Source organism: Myotis lucifugus, unplaced genomic scaffold (genome assembly GCF_000147115.1).
Source record: "Myotis lucifugus unplaced genomic scaffold, Myoluc2.0 scaffold_12, whole genome shotgun sequence".
Taxonomy (NCBI): Eukaryota; Metazoa; Chordata; class Mammalia; order Chiroptera; family Vespertilionidae; genus Myotis; species Myotis lucifugus.
Window position 1 is genome coordinate 2,805 of NW_005871060.1, and position 24,862 is coordinate 27,666.

The 24,862-nt window shown below is 46.2% G+C and overlaps 1 protein-coding gene across 2 annotated transcripts in view; it reads left to right on the forward strand.

Annotated features, from left to right (window-relative positions):
- Nucleotides 1-3,164: 3,164 nt before the first annotated feature.
- Nucleotides 3,165-24,862, forward strand: part of SEPT11 (septin 11) — a 25,416-nt gene continuing 3,718 nt past the window's right edge. The window contains exons 1-7 of one of the 2 annotated variants that reach the window (XM_023750308.1): nt 3,165-3,359; nt 6,051-6,212; nt 11,370-11,466; nt 13,563-13,731; nt 17,829-17,961; nt 19,996-20,183; nt 23,625-24,203. In XM_023750308.1, coding sequence (XP_023606076.1) covers nt 3,339-3,359; nt 6,051-6,212; nt 11,370-11,466; nt 13,563-13,731; nt 17,829-17,961; nt 19,996-20,183; nt 23,625-23,640 — 786 coding nt within the window. In that variant the 5' untranslated portion in view covers nt 3,165-3,338 and the 3' untranslated portion in view covers nt 23,641-24,203. Of the gene's footprint in view, nt 3,360-6,050; nt 6,213-11,369; nt 11,467-13,562; nt 13,732-17,828; nt 17,962-19,995; nt 20,184-23,624; nt 24,204-24,862 lie in introns of those variants that run through there. The other variant, XM_023750307.1, reaches the window with a different exon arrangement.

Genomic DNA, 24,862 nt, shown 5'->3' on the forward strand with positions numbered 1-24,862 from the left:
GTCCTTGTCTTTGCAACTGAAATGCTGGTAAGGGGAAGTGGAAAGGAGAGGAAGACAGGGCAGAGGATCTGTGTGAAGGGTTGTGAACCAGAGGATAACGCCTCTGGAGCTATTTCATCAACGTAATTAAATCTTCCACAAAGGACTAGTGATTTTGCTAAATAGTTCTCCTGGAGTACATTTTTTATTAGGTTAGAATGATGCACAAAATGGATGGGCTTTTGTGTGGGGGAGGTAGGAGGGGGGACCCGAGGTTTTTGACTTGACCAGCGGTGTGGATGGAGGTGCCGTTCGCTGTGCTGAGGAACATGGGCAAGTGTGGGTTTGGGGGCAAGATGAAGTGTTTGATTTTAGACTCAGTTAGAAGAGCACCTGGAGACATCTCGTAGGCAGTCGGATGGATGGGTCTGATGCTCAGGTGAAGGATCGGGTTGGAAGTAGAGATTTGTGAGTCATCATCATCAGGTGGATGGCAAGTGAAACAGAGGAAAAGCTGTGATTTTCCAGGGAGACCACGTAGAGAAAAAGGAGAAGAGGAAAGATTGGCCAGCACTCCGTAACAGGAAGTCAGAGGCGGCCCGAGCTGTAAGAGAACAATAGATTTCTTTGGCTATATTGAATCCAGGGCAGAAAGCATTCCTCACTTGAAATTGAGAGATGATGGGCCTGACTGGCATGGCTCTGTGGTAGATCATCAACTGATGAACCAGGAGGTCACGGTTCGATTCCAGTCAGGGCACATGCCCAGGTTGCAGGCTCAGTCTCTAGTAGGGGGCGTGCAGGAGGCAGCCAATCAATGATTCTCATCATTGATGATTCTCTCTCTCTCTCCCCCTCTCCCTCTCTCAAATCAATAAAAATATATATATATATATTTTAAAAAAGGAGAGATGGTCTGTCTTCTGTAATCTTGGAGCATCAGAATCAAACCAGAGGCTAAAAGGGAAATTAATAGAAAGCAGAACATGCTTGGACAATGGCTGGGGAGGAGGTGCTGAGAAGCAAATGAGGAACTGAGGAGCCAGAGAGGAGCAATTGCTGTGAGCTGCTTTTTCTCCCCTTGGGGCTGAGAGGGTGCTGGGGGAGTATCTTGATTCCCCCAACACATGCCTCAGTGTCAGGAGACGGAAAGACCAGGCCGAGGACTGACAGGCATCATGGCCCTGACTGGGTATGAACTCAGAGGCAGAGCGGTTGCCATGGAACCAAGTGAGGGTAAAGTTCTCTTGTTTTTTTTCCCCCTTGTCTTTTAAAAATGTCAGGCATGCCATTTCTTTTTCTTTTCTTTTTTTAATATATTTTATTTTTTACAGAGAGGAAGGAGAGGGATAGAGAGTTAGAAACATCGATGAGAGAGAAACATCGATCAGCTGCCTCCTGCACACCTCCTACTGGGGATGTGCCCGAAACCAAGGTACATGCCCTTGACAAGAATCGAACCTGGGACCTCTTGGTTCGCAGGCCGACACTCTATCCACTGAGCCAAACCGGTTAGGGCAGGCATGCTATTTCTTATTTGTTGTTTCTTATATGACAGTGAAACAGTTATATCTTACTTTTATGTGCTAGTCCTTTACAGATATTAGCTCACTCGTTTACCACAATAGCTCTCTGATATAGATACCATTTTTGTCCTTGATTTATCTATGGGGAAACTAAGAGACAGGGAGCTTTAGTAACTTGCCCAAAGTCACACAGCTAGTAAGTTGTAGAGTAGACTGTGGTCTGAGGTGGTCTAGCTTGAATCTGTGCTTCCTACCACCATCCTATATAACTATCCTAGAATAAAGATGAGGATTACTATTGTTATATAATGCCTGCCTATATGTTAAATTGAAAAACATAGAAGACTTATCACTTGCTCATTCTTTTCATTGGAATTTTGCTTGCCATGATTGAGAACTTTATTCTTATTGCTGAGGCACATTCCACTTTTTTTTTTTTTTTTTTTAACCTCTAGAGACTTGTCTGCTTAAAATGAACCAAGGGTTTGTGATAAGTTTCCAGGGGAAAATGTCATCAAAAAGCTTTTCTGACAGTTTTGGTTTGAGTCATAATTTTTTTTGGTTTCTCTGTTTTATTTTTACTTTGGCTTTTTGTTTGTTTGTTTTTCACTTAAGGTGTCTGCTGTCATCTTCATTTTAAAAGATTTGTAGTTCCCTTTCAGGGATTTCAGTTAATTTATAGTCCTGGGGCTTAGTGTTGGAAGGTTTTTATATTTCTTAAAGTTTAAATCATTCCTTAGCACCGTAGTAAGTTGGGGAGAATCAACCTGTTGTATTCCCAATAGGCCGGTCTCACTGCTGCTGACTAACCTCTCCTGAGCAGCTAGTCCCCTGAGGCCCAGGGCAGTTCATGGCTTATTCACAGAGACCTGAGTACCACCTGATATGCTTTTAATGATTGTGTTTACCGTCAGTTCATCAAATCATACATAATCACCCAAAAAAAAGATTTGAATTACAACTTGGGGAGCAGAGGGTTATAAAATGTATCTTCAAATCATAACATTTAGAGATGGAAAGAACCTAGAAGATCACAGTGGTCCAGGCATTTCAGGTTATAGCTGGAATCCTGGGATGTGCCCAGGGCTTTATGAGCGCACAGAGAACCCCTAACCTCTGGAGGCACGGGCAGAGGCCCAGGCCGGGGCTCCCAATAGGAGGCGGTGCCATGTCCTGAAATGACAGACCAGTTTTATTTTGTGCACCAGTGTCAGTCAGTTGGTGCGGGCTGTCAGAATCACTTTGTTGGGACAGATTTGGAGGCTCAGTTTTGCCCCAAGAGGAAAGAATGCCGCCGCCTCTTAGCAATATCTTCAGGGGTTCCACGGGGGAATTGACCGAATGCTACACTTGTTTATCGTCTGTTTTAGAGGATGCCTGTTAGGCAGGATGGTGATAGGAAGGAGACCGTCCCAGGTAGAAGAGCTAGTGTGAGCAAAGGCATGGAGGCAGAGCTTGGTGTGCGAGGCTGGGCCGGAAACAGTGAGCCGGGTGGTGTGGGTCCGAAGACAGAAGGCCCCGGATGCAGGGAATCAGGCTTTAGCTCTCGGGGCAGGGGGGACCGTAGACATTCCTGGAGCCTTGTTCCACACTGAACTGCTGGGGAGCCTTGACTAGAAGCGTGCTGATTGAAAATGTGCTTTAGAAAACGTTCTTCTGCATTCCAGCTACAAGCCCATCGTGGAATATATCGATGCCCAGTTTGAGGCCTACTTACAAGAGGAATTGAAGATCAAGCGGTCTCTCTTCAACTACCACGACACCAGGATCCACGCGTGCCTCTACTTCATCGCCCCTACTGGGCACTCCCTGAAGTCCCTGGACCTGGTCACCATGAAGAAGCTGGACAGTAAGGTACTCGCCGCCCGTCTGCTGCCCCCACTCTCCTGTCAGCTCACCGTTGTTCCAAGGCCCCAATGTATTCTCTGCTTTCAGTGTACATTTTGTTTTTTGTTTTGTTGTAAAACATTTTTTAAAAACAGTTACGGGTTCACAGCAAAATTAAGAGGGAGGTACAGAGATTTCCCACATACCCCCGCTCCCCCCCCCATGCATAGTCTCCCCCATCACCAGCATCCCCCTTCAGAGTGGTACATTTGTTACAATTGATTAACTGTGTCGATAGATCATAATCCCCCAAAGTCCATAGTTGACATTAAACTTCCCTCTTGGTGTACATTCTGTGGGTTTGAACAAATGTGTAATGACATGTATCCATCATTATAGTATCAGGCACAGTAGTTTTATTGCCCTGAAAACCCCCATGCTCTGCCTGTTCGTCCCCCAAACCCATAATTTGTGTTTTCTGGTTTATCGAACCATAGGGTTGAGCAATGTGAGAAAAATGCTTCAAAACTTCTCTGGATGTTAGGAGAAAACAAAAAAAAAGCCATGTAACAGCTTTGTTACAAAGCATTTTTAGTTCTTTTTCTTATTTTTTAAAGAGTTTATTGATTTTTTTTAGAGAGAGAGGGAGAGAAAGAGAAACATCAATGAGAGAGAAACATCCATCAATTGGCTGTCTCCTGCAAGCCCCCTCCTGGGCATTGAGCCTGCAACCTGGGCATGTGTCCTGACCAGGAGTTGAACCAGCAACCTCCCGGTGCACAGGACAACACCCAACCAACTGAGCCACACTGGCCAGGGCTATTTTCAGTTCTTACATTAGCATAGTATATGGTCTGGTGAGTTGGGAAATTCCTTAGTGGAGACAGGGAAATGGTCATAAGAGGGGTTAAATTTAGGGAGATTGAAACATAAACTTATGATTTCTTTATTTCCTTAAAAACTTTCACTAGATCTCTTAAAAGGTTTGGCTTTAATTTGAAGTTTAGAATGAAAAAAGAAGTTGATTTTTTATCTGTGTGGTAACAGTCCATCTTAGATGTTGAAGCTGACTGCGCCCATGAGTTGAAAAGAAGTGAAGTCCTAGTTTCAGTTTGACCCCTGAGCTTTCCACATTGATAACCTCTCTCTCTCACAACATTTGAAGGAAGGAGCTGATCTGCATTTCAGTTCATTTAATTTTCCATTTTGGGATAAATGGAAGGTAATAGATTTCTGAAATAAATCAGCAGCAGATGAGAACAACCACAAAACGAAGCTATGGTATTTTCTCCTTTTGAGTTCAATACAAAGTCTTATCAAACTGAAACTAAGACTATGATAATTTCAGAAAAGATTTGCAAGTCCCTGGGAATGAGGAAAAAGAGACCTTAAGTCTAAATCGCCTGGTTTGTCTATCTACTCTGATCAAACTGGCCTAAAAACAGTGGCCCTCTGCCATTTTGTCTGTGTGGCTATTAACTGAACAGTCAATGTGTACAAAAGATAGCCCGTGTGAGCAGCCAGAGTTTCTGTTCCTTCGGTCCCGATCCCAATGTCCCACCGTTTCTTTCTCCGCCCCTCCTCCCCCAACCCCCATCCCCGTCAGTGACGTGTTTTTGTTTTTAGTCTGCCACTTGCTGGAGGAAGAAGCCCAAGCGTGATGAGATTGGGAGTTGGTTGAGGCACACCCAACCAACATGTCATCTCATTCTGGTTTATCAAGGATTTCTGATTTGGCTCTTGGGATAAAAGGAGAATCAAAGGAATGCAGACGTGACCTGGAAGCCTCTCTAGAGACTCTCCTCTGGCCAGGACGGCTTTCTCACGGAGTCCGTCCCTTTTCACCTGAGCTGGGTGGAGAGCAGGGCCCCAGGTATCGGATGGCAGCAGCATCTTATTGAAGCCTCGGTACCGACCAGGGAGTGGAGGAAAGTTAATCTTAAAAGTGAATTTTTAAGAATGTATGCTGTGGACAGCACTGACTGAAGGTGAAAGATGAATGTCCCACCTCAGGGTCGGGGGCTTGCCCTGCAGGACACCTTGGTGCGGGGCTTTCTGCTGCTGTTGTCAAACTCCCCTGGTCCAGGTAACCGATACCCTGAAAGCGAGCCCGGCCTCGGGCATAGGTCTCCTGGCCTGAAGGAGTTGTGCAATGGAAGCTAACTTTCAAAAGAACTGGCTGGTGTGATTTTGAAAAGTTTAAAAGTAGGTGAAACCGTGTTTGTTTTGGTTAATAGTTAGGTGCTCCCCTCAGGTTATCAGAAGGACAAAAGGATGTTTCCTGCATAGAGCTGAATATTCCACTGTTCTAACTAACAAAAACTCTATTTTATACTGCAAACTACTGCCAGGAACGTGCAAAAATCAAGGTCCTAAGGAGCTGGGAGGGGCCTGAAAGAGTGGCTGGTTACTCAAGGATAGGCGTCTTTGTTATCGCCTGTTCTCATAGAGCAGCGTCCTTTTACTCTGTGCGGAAGCGTGAGGTAGCCCAGGAGAGGAAACGGCAAGTGTGCTTCCAGCTCCGAGGCGAAGAGAAAGCGTTCGCAGGTGGAACTAAAAGATTATCCCATGTCGTCTTAATGTTGCGCCTCCGTCAAAGGTCCTGTTGTCAATATCATTTCTATTCTCCAAGTGAAGTTTATACATTTTCACTTACCTGTTTGCTATTTTTATTCATTTGTCTATTTTTCTCACATTGGAATTGTATCTGTTTTATAGGTGAACATCATCCCAATAATTGCAAAAGCTGACACCATCGCCAAGAACGAATTGCACAAATTCAAGAGTAAGATCATGAGTGAACTGGTCAGCAACGGAGTCCAGATCTATCAGTTTCCCACAGATGAAGAAACGGTGGCAGAGATCAATGCGACCATGAGTGTAAGTCCTCAAGTGAGAAAGGACCAGGCAGTGATGCTCCAGCAGGCTTTTCTTCGCATCAGCATTGCAGTGCGACTAGGGCACTAGACTGGGAACTTGACGTCTTCAGTGTGGCCTAGCTCTGCCACTAGTTCCAGTCATTTAGCCACTGTGCGACTGGTTCTCCCATCTATCAAATGGGAGAGTTAAGCAAGGTGGTCTCACATTTCCTCCCCACTCTAACAGTTACGATTTCTTTTTTTTTAATATATATTTTATTGATTTTTTTTACAGAGAGGAAGGGAGAGAGATAGAGAGTCAGAAACATCGATGAGAGAGAAACATCGATCAGCTGCCTCCTGCACATCTCCTACTGAGGATGTGCCCGCAACCAAGGCACATGCCCTTGACCGGAATCGAACCTGGGACCTTTTCAGTCCGCAGGCCAACGCTCTATCCACCGAGCCAAACCGGTTATGGCAAACAATTACGATTTCTACAGCGGATCTTGAAGGGAGTGCCAGCCCAGCGCCGTTTCACACAGAGCAGCTTAAGGGAAGCAGATCTCTGCTCGCTGTGCCAGGGTAGGCAGAAACATGGCCACCTGCCTCACTTCGCTTCTGAGATTGGTTCCTGCCTCTCCCCCATTTTTTTATTTTTCCCCACCCTTTCCTGAATCATTAGGTAAACCGGCAGTTAAGGGTGTAATTTCCACATCACAGGGAGAAATTGGTCAGGAGATTAGTGATTAAAGCTGCAGCAATCTAGGTGTGCCTGGGAAATCATCTCTCCTGGCGAGCCCCCATCCGGCCGGGATAGCCGCAGCGTCCCCCTGCTCTCTGTGTATCTGAGCCATGGCTCAGCTCTGAGCCACAGTGGCTGTGTGTATCTTTTTTCATCGGGAAATGCGTAACTTCAGTAAAAGCAGCATTCTTGAATTCTTAACGTTGTAGATGACCTTCAGTGAAGTGTAATTAGCAGCTACCGAAGAGCCTGGCCTTACCTGAACGCATGCTAAAATTTGATTTTGATGTGTGCTAGTGGCAGAGGAAGCCAGTCTAATTTTCACATTTGTGGGAGGTTAAAGTATGTCATGAAAAATTGTCTAATCCCATCATTTTTAAATGTTACTAGTGGCACTTTTAAAAATTAACAGGCTTATTGAGATATGATTGATATACTGTACAATTGTTTTTCTAGTATATTCACAGACTTGTGCAGCCAATGCCACAAACAATTTTAGAACATTTTCTGCACCTCAGAAAGAAACCATCTACCTTTTAGCTGTTCATTCTCTAACCATCCCAGCCACAGGCAACCACTGATCCACTTTCTTGTCTCTACATTTGCCAATTCTGGTCATTTTCTAGAATGGGAGTCGTGCTGAGGTCCATCTAGAGCAGTGGTTCTCAACCTTCCTAATGCCGCGACCCTTTAATACAGTTCCTCATGTTGTGGTGACCCCAACCATAAAATTATTTTCATTGCTACTTCATAACTATAATTTTGCTACTGTTATGAATCGTAAATATCTGATATGCAGGATGTATTTTCATTGTTACAAATTGAACATAATTAAAGCATAGAGATTAATCACAAAAACAATATGTAATTATATATGTGTTTTCCGATGGTCTTAGGCGACCCCTGTGAAAGGGTCATTTGACCCCCGAAGGGGTTTCAACCCACAGGTTGAGAACCGCTGATCTAGAGGATTCAATGACTTGGTCAAAGCCAGGCAGTTAGTAGCAGCCCTGAGATTTCAACCCAGACCCCGGCCCCCAGTCCTGTGTTACGTTTGGCCTCATTCTTTGGGAGATCAGGTTACTCCACAGACTGCCTCTTGTTTCTTCGGTCGGCATGCGGACTTTTCTGTAGAGGGCTGTTTCATTTAGGGAAGATTTCTTCCTTAAAGTAATCCCACTATGACTAGGACTTTGGAAGCAAATGTACCTTTCTTCCTCTCTGGGGCTCTTACTGTATGAATTTAAAATTTAGGGATCTCATCAACACAGAGCTCCACGCTGCCCTGTTCTGGCCACACTCAGAGTTGTCGCCCTGGCTGTCGTCCTCCTGTGGCCAGGACAGTAAGGGGCTGGAAGAGCCTGGAGTGCAGATCCTTCCTGGGAAACAGGCCCAGGGGGTGTGAAAGGAAGGTCGCCATTGGGAGAATGACTGGACTCATTCAAAAGACAGAACCAAAACTGATGGGCAAAGAGCAGAGAGGGGTTTGGGCCCATGTGGAGTTTGACTGTTGGCACCACCGCAACACAGCCAACACCTGATCGAAGTGGCGAGTTCCCCTCACGAGTGGTGGGTGAACGACAAATTCCGCTTCAACTCACGGAGAGGAGAAAACTTGGAGGGATTCCTGTACCAGGTCAAACTGGACAATATGTAAGGTCTCTTCTGCATGTAAAGTTGTATTGAGAACTTCATGGTATTAGTAGCACCTGACATTTTTGACATTTAGGGAGCATTTGCTATGTACCAGGTACTGTTCGAGCCTTTCCATTTCATCTTTACAACAGTCCCCTGGGAAGTACTGCTATTTCTACTTCACATGCTGAAGACGGCAACCATGCACACAGGGTTGCACAGCCGTCTGTGGCGGAGGCAGGGGCTTCGCTCTGGAGCCGACACCCTCGCCCTTTATGATACCCACCACCAAGCAGAGCAGTGTGCTGTTCATGCCGTTGTCTAGGACTCGGGTTGTGATGCCACCTGTGTGTTCCTCGTGGAACTGCGATTTGGGTGTCCGTGTGGGATTCAGGAAGGAACATCTAATTCTCTCTGTCTGTCCCTCTCCATTCTTTCCAGTCGTCTTGCACGGTCAGGAAACTAAATTTGTGTTAACTTCCTTGGAAAGGAAACACCCATGAACCTTCCACTCTCTTTCTCCCTTTACCAGGTGAATAGCCATTCCCAAGTTCATCTTGCTCTTTAGCAGACATTTTCCTTTCGGTCTTCATTGCCAACCACCCCTGGTGATGAAATGCCGTGTGAAATGTGGAAGGGGCTCCCTTGGCAGGTGCCCGGTCACTCCGCTTGAGTAGAAGAAGCATTTCCTTGGTCGTTAACACCAATGTGGCCAGAAGGGGCCTGGTGCTCCTGAGCTTCGGGGAGCACATTTGAGTTCCAGACTTGGAGTCTGAGAAAGACGTGCTCTCCTCCTTCCTGTGCAGGGTGAGACAGACGGGAGAGTGTAACTCTCTTGAGCAGCAGAAAACAAACACCACTTGGGCAGCCTGGGTGGAGGGTTCTCTGTGGGAGAGGACTTGGCTTTAAAACATTCCTCCTTGCTCGACTTATCTGCAGTGGAAGGACCCTGAGTCAGGGAACCCTCCATCATAATTCTCAGGGCAGCCATTTCAAATGTTCTTATTCTTATATGCTAATAGAAAAGAGAATTTCTGTCCACCCCCCTACCCCCCCTCCCAAACCACCAATGCAGCCGTAGCTTCCAAATAAACCACGTGGAGCAGTCGGTTGTCTTGACCACCAACTGCTTGAGGTAAGTCCGGGTGCAAGGCCTGAGCCAGTAGTTGGGGCTACGCTGTGTTTCTGGCTTGAATTTTGTGCAGCAGTCAGCTACCTGAAGCAATGCTGTGGAACAGAAATATGAGCCACACGAGTAATTTAACCCTTTCTAGTAGCCACATTAAAAAAAAGTGAAAAGAAACATGAAATTAATTTTATAACTTATTTAACCCAATATACCCAACATATTCATTACAACATGTAATAAATATAAAGATTATTAATGAGGTTTTTTTCAAAGTCTGAAATGTGTATGTTACATTCATAAAACATTACAACTTGATGTGCACCTGTTACTCCTAACATACTTAAAAGTTTTTTGTTTTTGTTTTTAATATATTTCTTTATTGATTTCAGAGAGGAAGGAAGAGGGAGAGAGAGATAGAAACATCAATGATAAGAGAGAATCACCGATCGGCTGCCTCCTGCATGCCCCCCACTGGGGACCGAGCCCGCAACCCGGGCATGTGCCCTTGGCCGGAACAGAACTGGGGACCCCTCATTTCTCAGGCGGACGCTCTATCCACTGAGCCAAACCGGCGAGGGCAAAAGTTTTTTAAATATAAAATAGATACCCAAAAGATCATTTTTCTTTAACACTTGCATCCACATTGACAAAACTGGTTCTTCTCTTTGTAGAAGATTTGAGTTTGCAGCAAAGTGAAATTCCGTTTCTTGATTCCACGAGCCCCATTTCAAATGTCCAAGGGCCACATAGATGAGCAGCTACTGTATCGGACAGCTTGCATCTAAAGCTTACTGTATAGCTGCAAAGACCCATACAGGGTTCCCCTGGATCTAGCTCAGATCAAATATTCAGAATGGGTGTGGACAGGTAGGATGCACACCCACTCACACACACACACACACACACACACACACACACGCATGTGTGCACGTGACTGCAGCGTTTCCCTCTTCTACCTCCCGGCTTCTGCCACTGAGCAGGGGCCTGAAGCAGCAGGGAGAGTATAGAGGCAGGTGGAAAACCAGCCTTATCCAGAGCTGGGAGGGTAACTGCAGCAGGTCCTTGAAGAACGGCACTTTGTTCACTATCCTTTCGTTATAAGTTTGATGAGTGAAGGAAAAACTGTCTCCTGAACAGGCCCAGTCTCTGTGGAGTTGTCATGTTCTCCCCACATCTGCGTGGTTTTCTCTGGATACTCCGGTTTCCCCCACATCCCAGGGGTGTGGGTGTTGGGTGAACCACGTGTATCTAATTGTCCCGATCCGAGTGTGGGTGCGAGTGCGCCCTGTGGTGGAAGGGTGGGCGTCATGTCCAGGGAGGGTCCCCCCTGGTGCTCTGAGCTTCCGGGAGAGGCCCTGGCCACCCTGGACCATGAACTGGAATCAGCAGGTTGGGAAATAATGATCTTACTTGTTTTTATTAATCTTTCTTCACTGTGTGTGTAGCTCACATGCATTTCCACATGTAGAAGTATTTGGGTCTTTATAACTTCAGTGATGTTTTTGTGACCAGAAATAAGCCATAGGAACTTAACTCTTATTGATGTCAATTAAACTCGAGTAAAACGATCTCATCTTATGGTCGTTTCACTTAAAGTTGCAGTTGCTAAGAACTTGTTGACGACGTTCAGTGAGGACTCATTGTACTCTCCATCCTTGTGTTGTTGGCAGGTCCACCTGCCATTTGCCGTGGTCGGCAGCACTGAAGAGGTGAAGATCGGCAACAAGATGGCCAAGGCCAGGCAGTACCCGTGGGGCGTGGTGCAGGGTATGTGTGCGGCAGGAAAGGGATTCTTCACGTTCAACCCCTGTGGTGACTGACCACGTTTCTCCCTCCCCACCGTGTTTGAGGAGCTCCTTAATCGTGGGCAGGTGGAAGGGAGTGGCAGGGTTGTACACCTGGCAGTCGTGGAGGTGAGAAAGAAACAGCGACCAGGTAGGACGATGGTGACAGTGGAGAGAAGAGGCTGCAAAGCCCTAGTGCCAATGAGGCAGCCCCAAAAAAATGGCTTGTAGGAAATTCAGTATAAATTCCTGTTAGGAGAGTTCTTCCCTAAGAGTCTGAACCATTTTCATCACTAAAGCATAAGAAAGCTGCAAAGAGTTTCTTGCAAACAAGAGAATGCTTATCTTTCCATACTTGTTCATCTCTGGGAACATTATCCTCCAATTAAATGTTATTTCAGGCCCAGCCGCCATGGCTCAGTGGTTGAGTGTCGACTATGAACCTAGAGGTCATGATTCGAGTCCCTGTCAGAGCTCGATCCCCCGTGTGGGGTGTGGAGGAGGCAGCTGATCAGTGATTCTGTCTCATCATCGATGTTTCTATTTCTCTCTCCCTCCCCTTCCTCTCTGAAATCAATAACATTTATTTTGAAAAATAACAAATGTGATTTCAGTAAATATCTGAGAATTAAGAGAATGTCTGACCTATATTGGTGCTGGGAGACATGACCACAGTCTCTAACCTGAAGAAGCTTCCCAGACGCCAGCTTGATGGGCAAAGACTCTGTCACCTACCCTTGCTGTGTGTTCTGAGCAGGGTGTCCAACGCTGTAGATTAGCACGATGGCTCCAGAAAGGTCCTTCGTTGGTTTGAGATCTGTGAGTCCTATGTTTCCTTTGTTCAGAATAAAGGCAATAAGTCTGTGAAAAGAAACAATGCCTTTGAGATCCTAGGAAAATTAAAGTTTTTATGAATCTTACTAATTTCTCTACCATGAAAAAATTTTCTTCATAGTGTTGTTGGTAAATTAAAGGAGGTGGTATATTAAAAAATCCTTGTGCAGCTCCAGACAGCATTGAGAAATAGACTTGTCTTTTTCTTTTATTATTTACTAGAGGCCCAGTGCACGAATTCATGCACAGGTGGGGTCCCTCGGCCTGGCGGGCAATTGGGGCCATATCACCTAGTCCAGTGGTCGGCAAACTCATTAGTCAACAGAGCCAAATATCAACAGTACAATGATTGAAATTTCTTTTGAGAGCCAAATTTTTTAAACTTAAATTATATAGGTAGGTGCATTGTTATTAACTTAATTAGGGTACTCCTAAGGCTTAGGAAGAGCCACACTCAAGGGGCTAAAGAGCCGCACGTGGCTCGAGAGCCGCAGTTTGCCGACCACGGGCCTAGTCCCATTTGGGGCCAGCCGGCTGGGGAGAGGGACCGCGGGAGGTTGGCTGTGGGAGCGCACTGACCACCAGGGGGCAGCTCCTGCATTGAGCGTCTGCCCCCTGGTGGTCAGTGCGCATCATAGCGACCGGTCGTTCAGTCACTTAGGCTTTTATATATATAGATTTTTTATTGATTTCAGAGAGGAAGGGAAAGAGAGATAGAAATGTCAATGATGATAGAGAATCATTAATCTGTTGCCTCTTGCACACCCTCTGCTGGGGTTTGAGCCCACAACCCAGGCATGTGCCCTGACCGGCAATCTAACCATGACCTCCTGGTTCATATGTGGATGCTCAACCATTGAGTCACACCTGCCAGGCTAGGCCTGTCTTTGACGCCAGACATCATGGTGTTTGAACATAGACTCTGCTTCCTCTGTGTGAGGTAATTCATGCTTCTGTGTCTACAAAGCAGGAGTCATTATGAAGAGTAAAGACAGTATTTGTCTGTCTCCTCCCACAGTGCCCTGCACTGGGCAGGCACTCGGCAGTCACTCCTGTCGTCAATATTCTGGTCAAAGTCAGAAACGTTGTCTTCATTGGCGAAGTGAGGTGGATCCAGTAGAGGATCTCCCGGTGGCTTTGAGAGATTTCAGGAGCAGTGGTGACAATATCTTGGAAACATCCCCCCTGATTTTCAGTGACTGACAGCAGCCCCGCCCTCCGCTTCCCCTCCCCCATCTCTTGCAGTGGAGAATGAAAACCATTGTGATTTTGTGAAACTGCGGGAGATGCTGATCCGCGTGAACATGGAAGACTTGAGAGAACAGACTCACACCCGCCACTACGAGTTGTATCGGCGTTGTAAGCTCGAGGAGATGGGGTTCAAGGACACTGACCCTGACAGCAAGCCCTTCAGGTATGCGGCCACCTGGCAGTCAGGTGTTCCAGGACAGTGGGAAGGTGGAGTGTTGTGAGTCGCAGAAGTGCTTGTTGGGTTGAACTATCGGAGGAAAGCACCTGGGAGGGCAGGTGACCTCATGTTGCCAGGCACTGTGGCAACCACTCTATCTGGATTGTCTACCATCGGTGTCGTTGATGTCATTGTCATCACCCTCATTTTACAGAGGAGGAAACTAAGGCGCTGAAGTGTAAACAACCAGCCGAGGTCCTACAAGTAGGATGTGACGGGGGCAGGGGGGGAGGTTTTGAACCCGTGCCCTTAATCGTTACACTCACAGAGGCACAGAGCCTGGCCTAGGCATTTACAAAGGCGCAGCTGCGCCCGGCAGTTTGCCTCATTCATTTTTGCCAGATCGGTTTGACTTCCCAAGGCTTGCTCTTTCAGAAGTCTCTGTTAGCTTCCAGTGGTTTGATGCAATTCTGACAACAAATGAGTAGGAAAGGGGATAACACAAAAAATTGCTTACAGTCCACATCTTTGATGGATAGAGATGAAGAGGCAAAATGTGAAGGGGAAAATGTGGAAATTAATGCATAATTAATGGCTTAGCAAAGGTCCACGCCTTGTCAGAGCCACGTGTGGGAAGGGGCCTCCGGGGAGCGTGCCGGGCCTGGTGAAGTGTCAGTGGAAGTGGGGGCTGCCACGCCAGGATCACAGGAAAGGATTGCTCTGTCCAAACCGAGCCCTCGCAATTTCTTCATGTAGATGTGCAGTGTTTCTGGGCTCGGTGTCTCTACCGACGGGGGAGGAGGGGGGTGTGGTACGGGTCCTCAGAAAAGACTATCTTCCTCCTCTTTTGTGGCCACTATAACTCATACTCATACCTGGGAGCAGGCGGGCCATAGTGCCTGAGGCAGCCTGTGTGCGGGTGGCAGGCTCCAGGCCCCCAGATCTGAGCTGCCCTGGGTGGTAGGGGTTTTGGGATCTGCTATAGAGGTAGTTTGGGAAAGTCTGGGCTGGTCTCCTGGTACAGTGCTACTGTGGTGCTGTGAGGTGTGTGAGAACATTGATAAGAACAAATGGAGACCCCAACCAAAGGCTTCTAACCAGGAAGTTAACCTCTGACCCAGGGTGCATCATTTAGTCCCATCCTGGGGGCTTGTAAAACTGGTCTTCTTCAACCACAGGTCACTTTCCGAGTCAAGATGGAGAATGCCTTTCTGTGAAAAGTTTCGCTAAGCCTTGAAATGCGTTGACCAAAACGTAGTCCCTACCAAATCAGGCCTACTCTGTGGGTTTTAAACCGGATGAAATGGTTTTTGTGTTGTTGTTGTTTTGTTTGTTGTTGTTTTTATGAATAGCGATAGAACAAAAAGATTTCACTGAAATCTAACTCATTTGGCCCCCTCCTTCATTCAGACCCAGGCAGAGCTGGTGAGCTAGGGCAGAGTCAGTAGTCTGGGTTCAAGTCCTGGCCCTGCTACCACTCAATTCCTCAACCTCTCTGGGCCTCAGTTTCCTCAATTGTAAAGCGAGGAGTGGGGCTAGATCAGGAGGCAGACTTAGTAAAAGGGCTTTTTGTATAATGGGCCAGGTAGTCACCCAACCTGAGCTTCATGCCATGGTCCCCTTCCCCACTTCTGGCTGTTGTTTGGGGTAGAGGGCACTCAATCAACTTAAACAGGTTTCTTTTTGTTTTATACTGAAGGACTTTTCAGAGCCTTTAAGATAAGCAGTGGATGGCAAACTGGTTACATCAGATTACTTGGGAAGCATTGAAATACTACAGGTTCTTTTGCCTTAGCCCGGCATCTCAAGTCAGCATCTCTGGGGGTGGAGTTAGGAAACTGTTTAGAAAAGTCCCGCGAAACTCGAGTAGGCAGTGCTGATGTGCCATGGGGTTGGGAGCCGCTGTGCACTGTGACCCTCCTAAAGGGAGGTCACACACAGCATTTTCCCTTTACTCTTGACTTGGGAACCCCTCTGTTTGAGATCTCTTGAACTAGTGATCGCTGGAACACTTTGAGTAGTGTTTCTTTTTTAAAATATGTTTTTATTGATTTCAGAGAGGAAGGGATAGGGAGAGAGAGAAACCTCAATGATGAGAGAGAATCATTGGTTGGTTGCCTCCTGCACGCCCCCTACTGGGGATTGAGCCCACAACTGGGGCGTGTGCCCTGACCGAGAATTGAACTGTGACCTTCTGGTTCATGGGTCAACGCCCAACCACTGAGCCACGCTGGCTGGGCTGGGTAGTGCTTCTTCATAGCGTTTCTATAAACTGTGTCCCATTGCTTGTGAGAAAGAGGAGGGACTGTATTCACTATCCTGAAATCATCAAAAGCTGAGTTTCCCCCCAAATCTTTTTCCTTTGGCAATTCTGATCCAAATAATGGTGATGAGGCTTATTGGAAATGAACAAAATCAAATTCATGAATTACTTTGTTGTTCTATTATCAACACATTTCTATGTCTCTATGGCTTACATCAGGGGTCCTCAAACTACGGCCCGCGGGCCACATGCAAATACAAATATTGTATTTGTTCCCGTTTTGTTTTTTTTACTTCAAAATAAGATATGTGCAGTGTGCATAGGAATTTGTTCATAGTTTTTTCTTAAACTATAGTCCAGCCCTCCAATGGTCTGAGGGACAGTGAACTGGCCCCCTGTTTAAAAAGTTTGAGGACCTCTGGCTTACATTTTCAAGTCCAAATATCACTATTAATATTAGCCAACATTAGCATTGGCCAAATTTGCTTTAGTCTCATAAGATAATGTGAAAGCTAACTATACCTCTGGAATCTCAAACACAGGATTGCTCATTAACAGGGAGTGTTGATTCTCTTGAGGGCAGGGGAACTTACTTTAATCAACCAATAAAAGCATGTATTGTAGAAGTAGAAACAATCCTCATTAAGACATTTTCTAATTGTTTAGTCCTTTGTATATCTACATGGGTGTGTACTCGCACCACCTGGGTGTCTCTTTGCTCCTTCTACATGACAAGTGTGCATGCTGGGGTGCTCTGCATGGAGCCTGGGGTCACCCACGGGTGCTAGCCAGTTTGGAGTCAGCACGTTGGATGAATGTGGCCCACAGGTTAAGGTGGATAATCCTGCAGGCCCGTGTTACTGTGACAACTCTTGTTCCCAGGAAACTAGAAGGGAGAATTAGCAATAGCACCTTATAAAATGCCAGCAAATGCTTCTCTGTTTGTATGGGTGTGGGTGTGGGATTTCTTAAGCTGTGTTACTGAAGGTAATATTTCCATAAATATATTTGTTCTGACTTAAAGAAAGCTGAGGCATAGCATTTGATTTAAAATATTGGGCTCTATGGCCTGCAGGATTATCAGGGGGAGGATGGGGTTTAAAATAAAAATAAGACTCCTCCCTGCTCTATTATGATTGGTAATACAACTTTAAAAGTAGCAATTTTGTGAAATACCTTTAGGTACCCTATTGGCTCTTTAGATGGTTCGCTGAGTCTGTTTTCTAAACTGGGGACAGGACGGAAATGAGTGGGGGAGGGTAATATTTGTTAAGCACTGAGTGCTTTGCTCACTTTGCCGCCATTCATTCCCAGAATCATTTCCCTGGAAGGTAAGTCCTGCTGTGTCCACCCACCTCTTATACATTGAGGCTTAGAGGCTGTGCCCTTGCCTAGATTAGTCAGTACCTCGCTATGGCCAGAATCCAAGCCTTGATCTGTCTGGCCCTAGTACCCATGCATTTCTCTCCCTACACACACCACCTCTCTCTCCTAAAAGTCTTCATCATATCTTCGGGGTCTACCTGGTGTGCTGATCTGGCAGATACCGCCCAGCCCAGCCCAGCCCAGGCTTTCTGCGTGTGACTATGTGGGATAAGCCTTGGCCAGCAGGAGACAGCCCGTTAGTGCTGCCCGGTGCTTACGGACTCATCCTTGTTCTTGATGCACTTGTCTTTCTGGTCACCGCAGAACTAAAGAGGAGATGGTGCCCTTTTCTGTGTCTTTGACATGGTAAATGGCAGCCTTATCTAAGTTTTGGAAGACGGTGGGTAGAAATTCTATGAACTGAAGTTTCTTATGCAATTTTATGACACTGTCCTTGTTTGTGACTTTTGAATAGTCTTCAGGAGACATACGAAGCAAAAAGGAATGAATTTCTGGGAGAACTTCAGAAGAAAGAAGAAGAAATGAGACAGATGTTTGTTATGAGAGTGAAGGAGAAAGAAGCTGAACTTAAAGAGGCAGAGAAAGAGGTAAGCCATCTACCTGTCCTTTTTCAAGGGAGAGAAATAAGCAAGGTATTTTATTAACACTTCACATTTTATGGGACTTCATGCTGTTCTAAGTGCCTTCTACAAACATTTTATCACTTGCATGGCATACTGTCCTGGCAAGAAAAGCAGGTCAGATATTCTCATCCCCATTTTACAGATGATAAAACTGAGTTATACAGGTTAAGCAATTTATGCAGTCATATACCTAGTTAATAGCAACGCTGAAACTAAAACTCAATCGTAGGTCTCCAGACCTGGTCCCATTTTCTTTGTACCTCTGTATTTCCTCAGTATACACGTCTTGAAATATGAGATTTGAGATTCTGTGGTTATTGTTATTTTCATAGTCTATCAGCCTATTCAGTTCGCTGAACAGTGGATGGCCCTTCGGCACTGATAGGTGATGGTCTCTGTATACCTAGTATGTCAAACGCGAGGCTTGCAGCCCGCCGGCTGTGAGTTTGACATGCTTTCCACTGTACATCTGCTCACACTTCCCTCTTTGTGGTCATGCACGCTCTACTCCAGCATCCCTTTGACTTGCCTTATTCCCCATGACCAGGCCAAATTAACTGCTTCCTAGAGGTTCCCATGGATTTCTGCTATAACACTCATCCCAGAGAGAGAGGAGAGAGGGAGAGAGGGAGAGAGAGAGTGGTCACTCATCCTATTGAGAGAGAGAAAGAGACAGAAATATGTTTGCCCCCAATGATAGATCATGAGTATCTCGAGCGCAATACATTTACAAATAAAACTGCTTAATTTTTTTAAAATATATTTTATTGATTTTTTACATAGAGGAGGGGAGAGGGATAGAGAGTTAGAAACATCGATGAGAGAGAAACATCGATCAGCTGCCTCTTGCACACCCCCTACTGGGGATGTGCCCGCAACCAAGGTACATGCCCTTGACGGGAATCAAACCCGGGACCCTTGAGTCCGCAGGCTGATGCTCTATCCGCTGAGCCAAACCGGTTAGGGCTAAAACTGCTTAATTAATTTCCTCACCATCCCCTCTTAATTGATCCTGATAAAGACAACTGAAACTTAGAGCTCTAGCTGGTTTGGCTCAGTGGATAGAGTGTCAGCCTGCAGACTGGAGGATCCCAGGTTTGATCCCAGTCAAGGGCACATGCCCAGGTTGTGGGCTCGATCCCCAGTAGGGGGTGTGCAGGAGGCAGCCAATCAATGATTCTCTCTCATCATTGATGTTTCTATCTCTCTCTTCCTCTGAAATCAATAAAAATATATTTTAAGAAAAGACAATTGAAACTTAGAGATTAAGAACTACTCTTACCACTAGGGTGAGTTTCTTATTAGGAGCATGGATATGCTTTTTACAATGAATACGTATTTTATTATCAGAAAACTAGAGGCCTGGTGCACGAAATGCATGCACTGGGGGAGGGGTGTCCCTCAGCCAGGCCTGCGGCCTCTCACAGTCCAGGGCCCCTCAAGGGATGTCTGACTGCTGCTTAAGCCGGCAGTTGGACAACCCTCTCGCAGTCCGGGACCCCTTGCTCCTTATTGCCCGCCTGCTCGCTGCTCCTTAGCGCTGCCATGGAGGCGGGAGAGGTTCCCACCACTGCCACTGCGCTCGCCAACCGTGAGCCCGGCTTGTGGCTGAGCGGTGCTCGCCTGTGGGTCTGTGGGAGCACACTGACCACCAGGGGGCAGCTCCTGCATTGAGCATCTACCCCCTGGTGGTCAGTGCACATTATAGCAACCGGTCATTTTGTTCGTTCTGCCGTAACAGTCACTTAGGCTTTTATTATATACAAGTGTGCAAGGGTCCCCTTTAGCTCCACAGGTCCAAGTGTCAAAGGAGAACAGGGCTCCCCAAGGTGCTTTCCTGTCTCTGCATGGCTCTTCCCAGAGCACCGGCCGCTGCTGCGCTTCTCCAATTAGAGCACAGGCAGCACCGTGGCGCAGGCCTTGTTCTGAGCAGGTCCGAGTCACCTCATACCGGTCCCCTTGCTACCCCCTTCACCACGCCTGTCCTGTCCTCTCCAGCTCCACGAGAAGTTTGACCTCCTGAAGCGGACACACCAGGAAGAGAAGAAGAAAGTGGAAGACAAGAAGAAGGAGCTGGAGGAGGAGGTGAACAACTTCCAGAAGAAGAAGGCGGCTGCCCAGTTGCTGCAGACCCAGGCCCAGCAGTCTGGGGCCCAGCAAACCAAGAAAGACAAGGATAAGAAAAAGTAAGCAGGTGTCCCCCCGGTGCCGGGGCCTCTAACAGTTTATTCCTCTTGCATGTCTCTACTTCTCCCATTTCCAGACTGGAAACTGGTCTATTACCAGGAAGATCCAAGCAAGTATTTTCTCTACAGTGCAGGGAAGAAGATACAGGTTCTTAAAGTATTTCTAAAGGGTGCACAACATTACTTTATGAGGCTTGACCACATGACCCAGCAGTCAGGACTGGGCTCACTTTTGTCTCCAGTCTCGTCTTCTGCACCAACACTAGGACTTTGGGGAAGACGGTTTATTTCTCTCACGACCCTTTGGAGACGGTCCTCGTGACTCCCGATAAAGAGCATCCTAAAGTTACAATTGTCACAGTTATTTTTGTAGTCTGCGTTGTTAGGCTTGATAAGCCAGTCATTGATCTCCAGATGAAAGATTTAGAAGAACTGCTAGTGGCCACTAGTTTCCTCTAAATTCAACAAGATGGTTAGTTGTTTTCTTGGGAAAATGGGGTCACAATTCCATCCAGTTAAGCCCACCTGCAACAATCCTCAAGACACGCCTGTACCCACGCACAGAGCAACATTTTTAAACATGGCTGTGGTTTAATGAGCCAAAGGTCAGAGCCTGCTCTCGTGTCGGTCACTTCCTGTGATGCTCCAGTGGCAGCTCCCAAATCCACCGGAGCTCTGGGCCTTCCTTGTCATTCTCCGGTGATTTGAAGCTCATGTCAAATCCCTTAGAGACTAGACAGTGCAGTTTAAGGCATTGGCTCCCGGTTTGGCAGGAGGCTCAGGGTCAGTGAGATGCCTGGACAAGCTGTGTGTGGCCGGATGGCCACCCGGGGACGCTGCCCTGCTTGGTGCGGGCAGTGCTCTCAGGGCAGCAGTAGGACAGCTCGGAATGTGCTTGGGATTCCTGCTCTCCATCCCGAGACGCTAACGTTCTAGGGGAAAAGCTGACACGTAAACCATAAAAATGGTGGCACTTGAGCAGGCAGAGACCCTTTTTTTAAATATAGAAGATAAGATTGAGTCTGCACAGGAATTGAGACCTGCCATAGGGACTGGTCACTGTGTCTTGGTGAACAGACGCCCCTTGAGGAATCGTGTCACGAACCCCGTGGTAGAAATCAAACGGAGAGAGTTTTACATTGTGCTCTGCAAACTGGACCAGCTCGGAGGCAGCAGAGAGTGCGTCGGGAGAGCAAAGGGCAGGCACGTTTTCTAAGCAGTAGAGAGGCGTCCGTGTGGAGGAGGTGTGGTTTTAATGGGGTTGGTACAGACCCAAGTGATGAAAGGACTCCAAGGGCCGAAAACAGTTCTGCTAGGTGAGTTCTGGCTAACGATTGCCTCGATCATAATCTAGTGCAGGAAAGCGCTTTGTAGCTACACACACCGCAGAGCGTCGGCCCCTGGCGGTGACATTCCCTGTGCAGAGCCAGTCCAGCAGCTGCTGCAGTGCAGAGAAACGGAAAGCCATTTGACATCAGACCTTTGTGGATCCAAACTCACCCCAGACAGAAATAGGTATAGGGGTGTGTGTGTGTGTGTGTGTGTGTGTGTGTGTGTCTACATCTATAGGCATGAATGAGACAGAAAAGCTGCTGACTCACAGCTTAGGAAACCCAAAGTTAAGTCTTTCTTACCCTGAAGCACTAATGTATGTAAAGGAATATATTTTAGAACTAAAAATGTTTATAAAAGACCAGCAATGTTCTAAGGATATTTCACATATACTGGATGTGCCTTTAAGCAATAAAAATTCCAAGAGCTGATCGGTATTGTGCCTCCATTAAAAAAAAAGATCTATCTAGTAACAGACTTCCCAGCGTAGGGAGGTTTTTCCTGTTGAGCATTTCAGGTTATTTTCTTCCCATCCTTGGACCTCAGCGATGTCTAATGCTCTCAAGTCATGTGAAGTATGTGTGAATTCTACGTTAGCCTTATTTATATATTCTCATTTATTATTCGTGGAATTAGGCTTAATTTGGTGCGCAGGTTTTGTGCCTGCCGATGGCATGTATTTTTCGGTAACTTCTAGGTCCCCACCCTTTTCCACACTTTACCATTTGAGCAGTGAAATCCACTGCCAGTTGGAGTCCTGAAGTGTAAAATTAAACAAAACAAAAACAAAAGAAGCACCACTCCTCTGACTGCCAGTGGAGAGTTTTGGGGAGAGAGGACCACAGAGAGACAGTAGCCAGGGTCCCCAGAGCAGCACTGACGTGAATGGAAGGCTCTCTTCCACGTGCAGCCGCGGGAGATGCTGGAGTCACTGTGCAGCCACGGGGAGCTGGCCTTGTTCTAGGGAGAGGACAACAAAGAGATGCTTATTTATTCACCTGCTATGTTCCCGCCTCAGAGCCTGACTCAGTGTTTCTAATAGTTCTAAATTCTGTTTCTTTCTATTTTAATGACATGCTCCCTTTCTAACGTAGGTAAGGCTTTATCCTTCTCCTTGACCTGTAGTGGCATGAGATCATATAACATTTCCTAAGATTACAGACACAGTAGAACTAACCCTGGCACTGCCATTAGCTGGACCCCACCTCCTGCCATCTCTGGCCACCAAGTCACTTTCCTTGTTTGCGGCTACACCGCACTGGTGGGACTGCCGGACGGTAAGTTGTTCAGTGGACAGTGTTCATCTTTTCTGAGAAGTGTGCACAGCTGCCAGCAGCCATTTGCTGGTTACGATACATTCATCCCAAAAGAAAGTTTTAAAATTCATCATTTTAAAACTGTACCTGGCTGGCATCTGATAACGATAGTTTATACAATCATCCACTCACTTTTTATTTATTTTGTATTGATTCTTGCTAAGGAATGAAGTTGCATGATTTGGACTTGCCTACAGTTAGACATGTGGATCTGGGATCTGGCACTGCCTTGAACCTAAAAGAGGGGAAGGCTCCTGGCATTGCTGTAGCCGTAACCACGTAATGGTTGTCCTTTTTCATTTCCTTCCCAAGTGGATTAATAGCATGTCCTCCACCCACTGTATTGCAAGCCCCAAGTTAATTATTCAAAGTCATTTGTAGCAGATTTATTCTCTTACTCCAGGAGCTCAGAAATGGAAGCTGCATCTCCTATTTAGTACAGATGTGATGCCCAAATCGAACACCATCGATAATGGTTTTGTGTTATTGGATAAAATGAAAATCAAACAGTAAACCCTTCCATTAGGACATGTAGTGGTTTCACAGAGCCACCTGAGAATTCTAAATTACATGCAAATGGAAACTAACCACGTGTTCTGTAATTCAGTATTAAAACGTTGCTTTTGCTTGTCATGTGGAATAGCTTACTCAGATTTTTGGTTTCGATTTCTGTCAGTTCCATAATCATTGCATGAGCATTCACCATCACCGAATGCCGGTGCTGGCGCTCCTAATGTCCCTTTATTTTTTTGTTATTATTTCTAACTTTTTTGTTTTGTTTTTTAACTTGCAGTGCAAGCTTCACATAAAGCCTGGCAAGCCAAGGATGGTCCCGCATTCACCTGCTTTTGCAGTAATATTGTATCGCTGCCATCTGTGTCCTTTTTTTTTTTTTTTTTTTTTACCTTTCCCCAGATACCAATAACTCTTAACTCATTTTGCTGAATGTTGTTGGGTGCTGGAAAGTGATAGAACAAGGGAATGACAGCCAAAGCTCTGTGCAGCTGGACGTGGCCTCTGGAAGTAAATGAGTTGCCTTTCATGCCTGTTCTGAGTGGCGGCAGGAAGCATGCCTGCTGCTTGTGTGTTGCTTTGGACGGAGGGAAGGAGGGTAAATGGCTACACGTTCGTCTGCCAGGAAAACTCGCCGCCTCAGCAGCTGAACCATAAACCTGAATATCCATGACAACTTACTGTTCTTAATTATCCACGATGGCAAAGGCCCTGAATTCACGCTCTGCCTCTTCTCCACACCCACCCCAAACCCAAGATAGCTTTGACGTAGGCAGGCCGGTGGGGAAGCTGTATATGACTTTTAAACTTGCATGGATTGCTCATTGTTAGAATAACATTATTTGGTCTGGGTTGTGGGTCTGTTCAGACCGACTGTCTCTGCTGATGGCTTTAAAAATGTGTCTGAAGCCCTATCTCTCAAATTCTGGCCGAGCTGAACTGTAAGCGGATCAAGGCTACACTGATAAAAGTGAACATAATCATAGTTTCATAATCAGCAACCTCAAAAGTGGGATAAAGCAACATTGCTTAGCAGAAGCTACTAAGGGTGATAGAATTAGCAGTCTTTCATAAACACCGAAATCTGCTCTCAGTGGGCTGAGAGGAGGCCTAACACCTGATGCCAGGGATTCGGTACCTCCAATAACATTTTTCAATAATCATGAGAAGAAAATTTTCAGAAATCCTTCAAATAAAAAATGTGTTGTAAATTGTGTATCATCTGGAGCACAAATTTGAGGGTGACTTGTCAATTTCAGGTAGAAATGGGAAGGAACATAACACAAACCCACAAGTCAAAGAAAGTAGAAATTCAACTTCACCTCCAACCTCCTTGCATAGGGTCCTTTTGCTATTTGGCAATAAAGGGAAGAAAAAATATTACAGCTGGTCTTTCAAATCCAGTTGTCTTGAAGGAATTTCCTCACCTTTCCTTTCACAATTAGCTCACCTCCCTCTTTATGCCAATCAATGAAGGTTAGGACTAACCCATATGCCATGACATAGGCTACCCCCCAT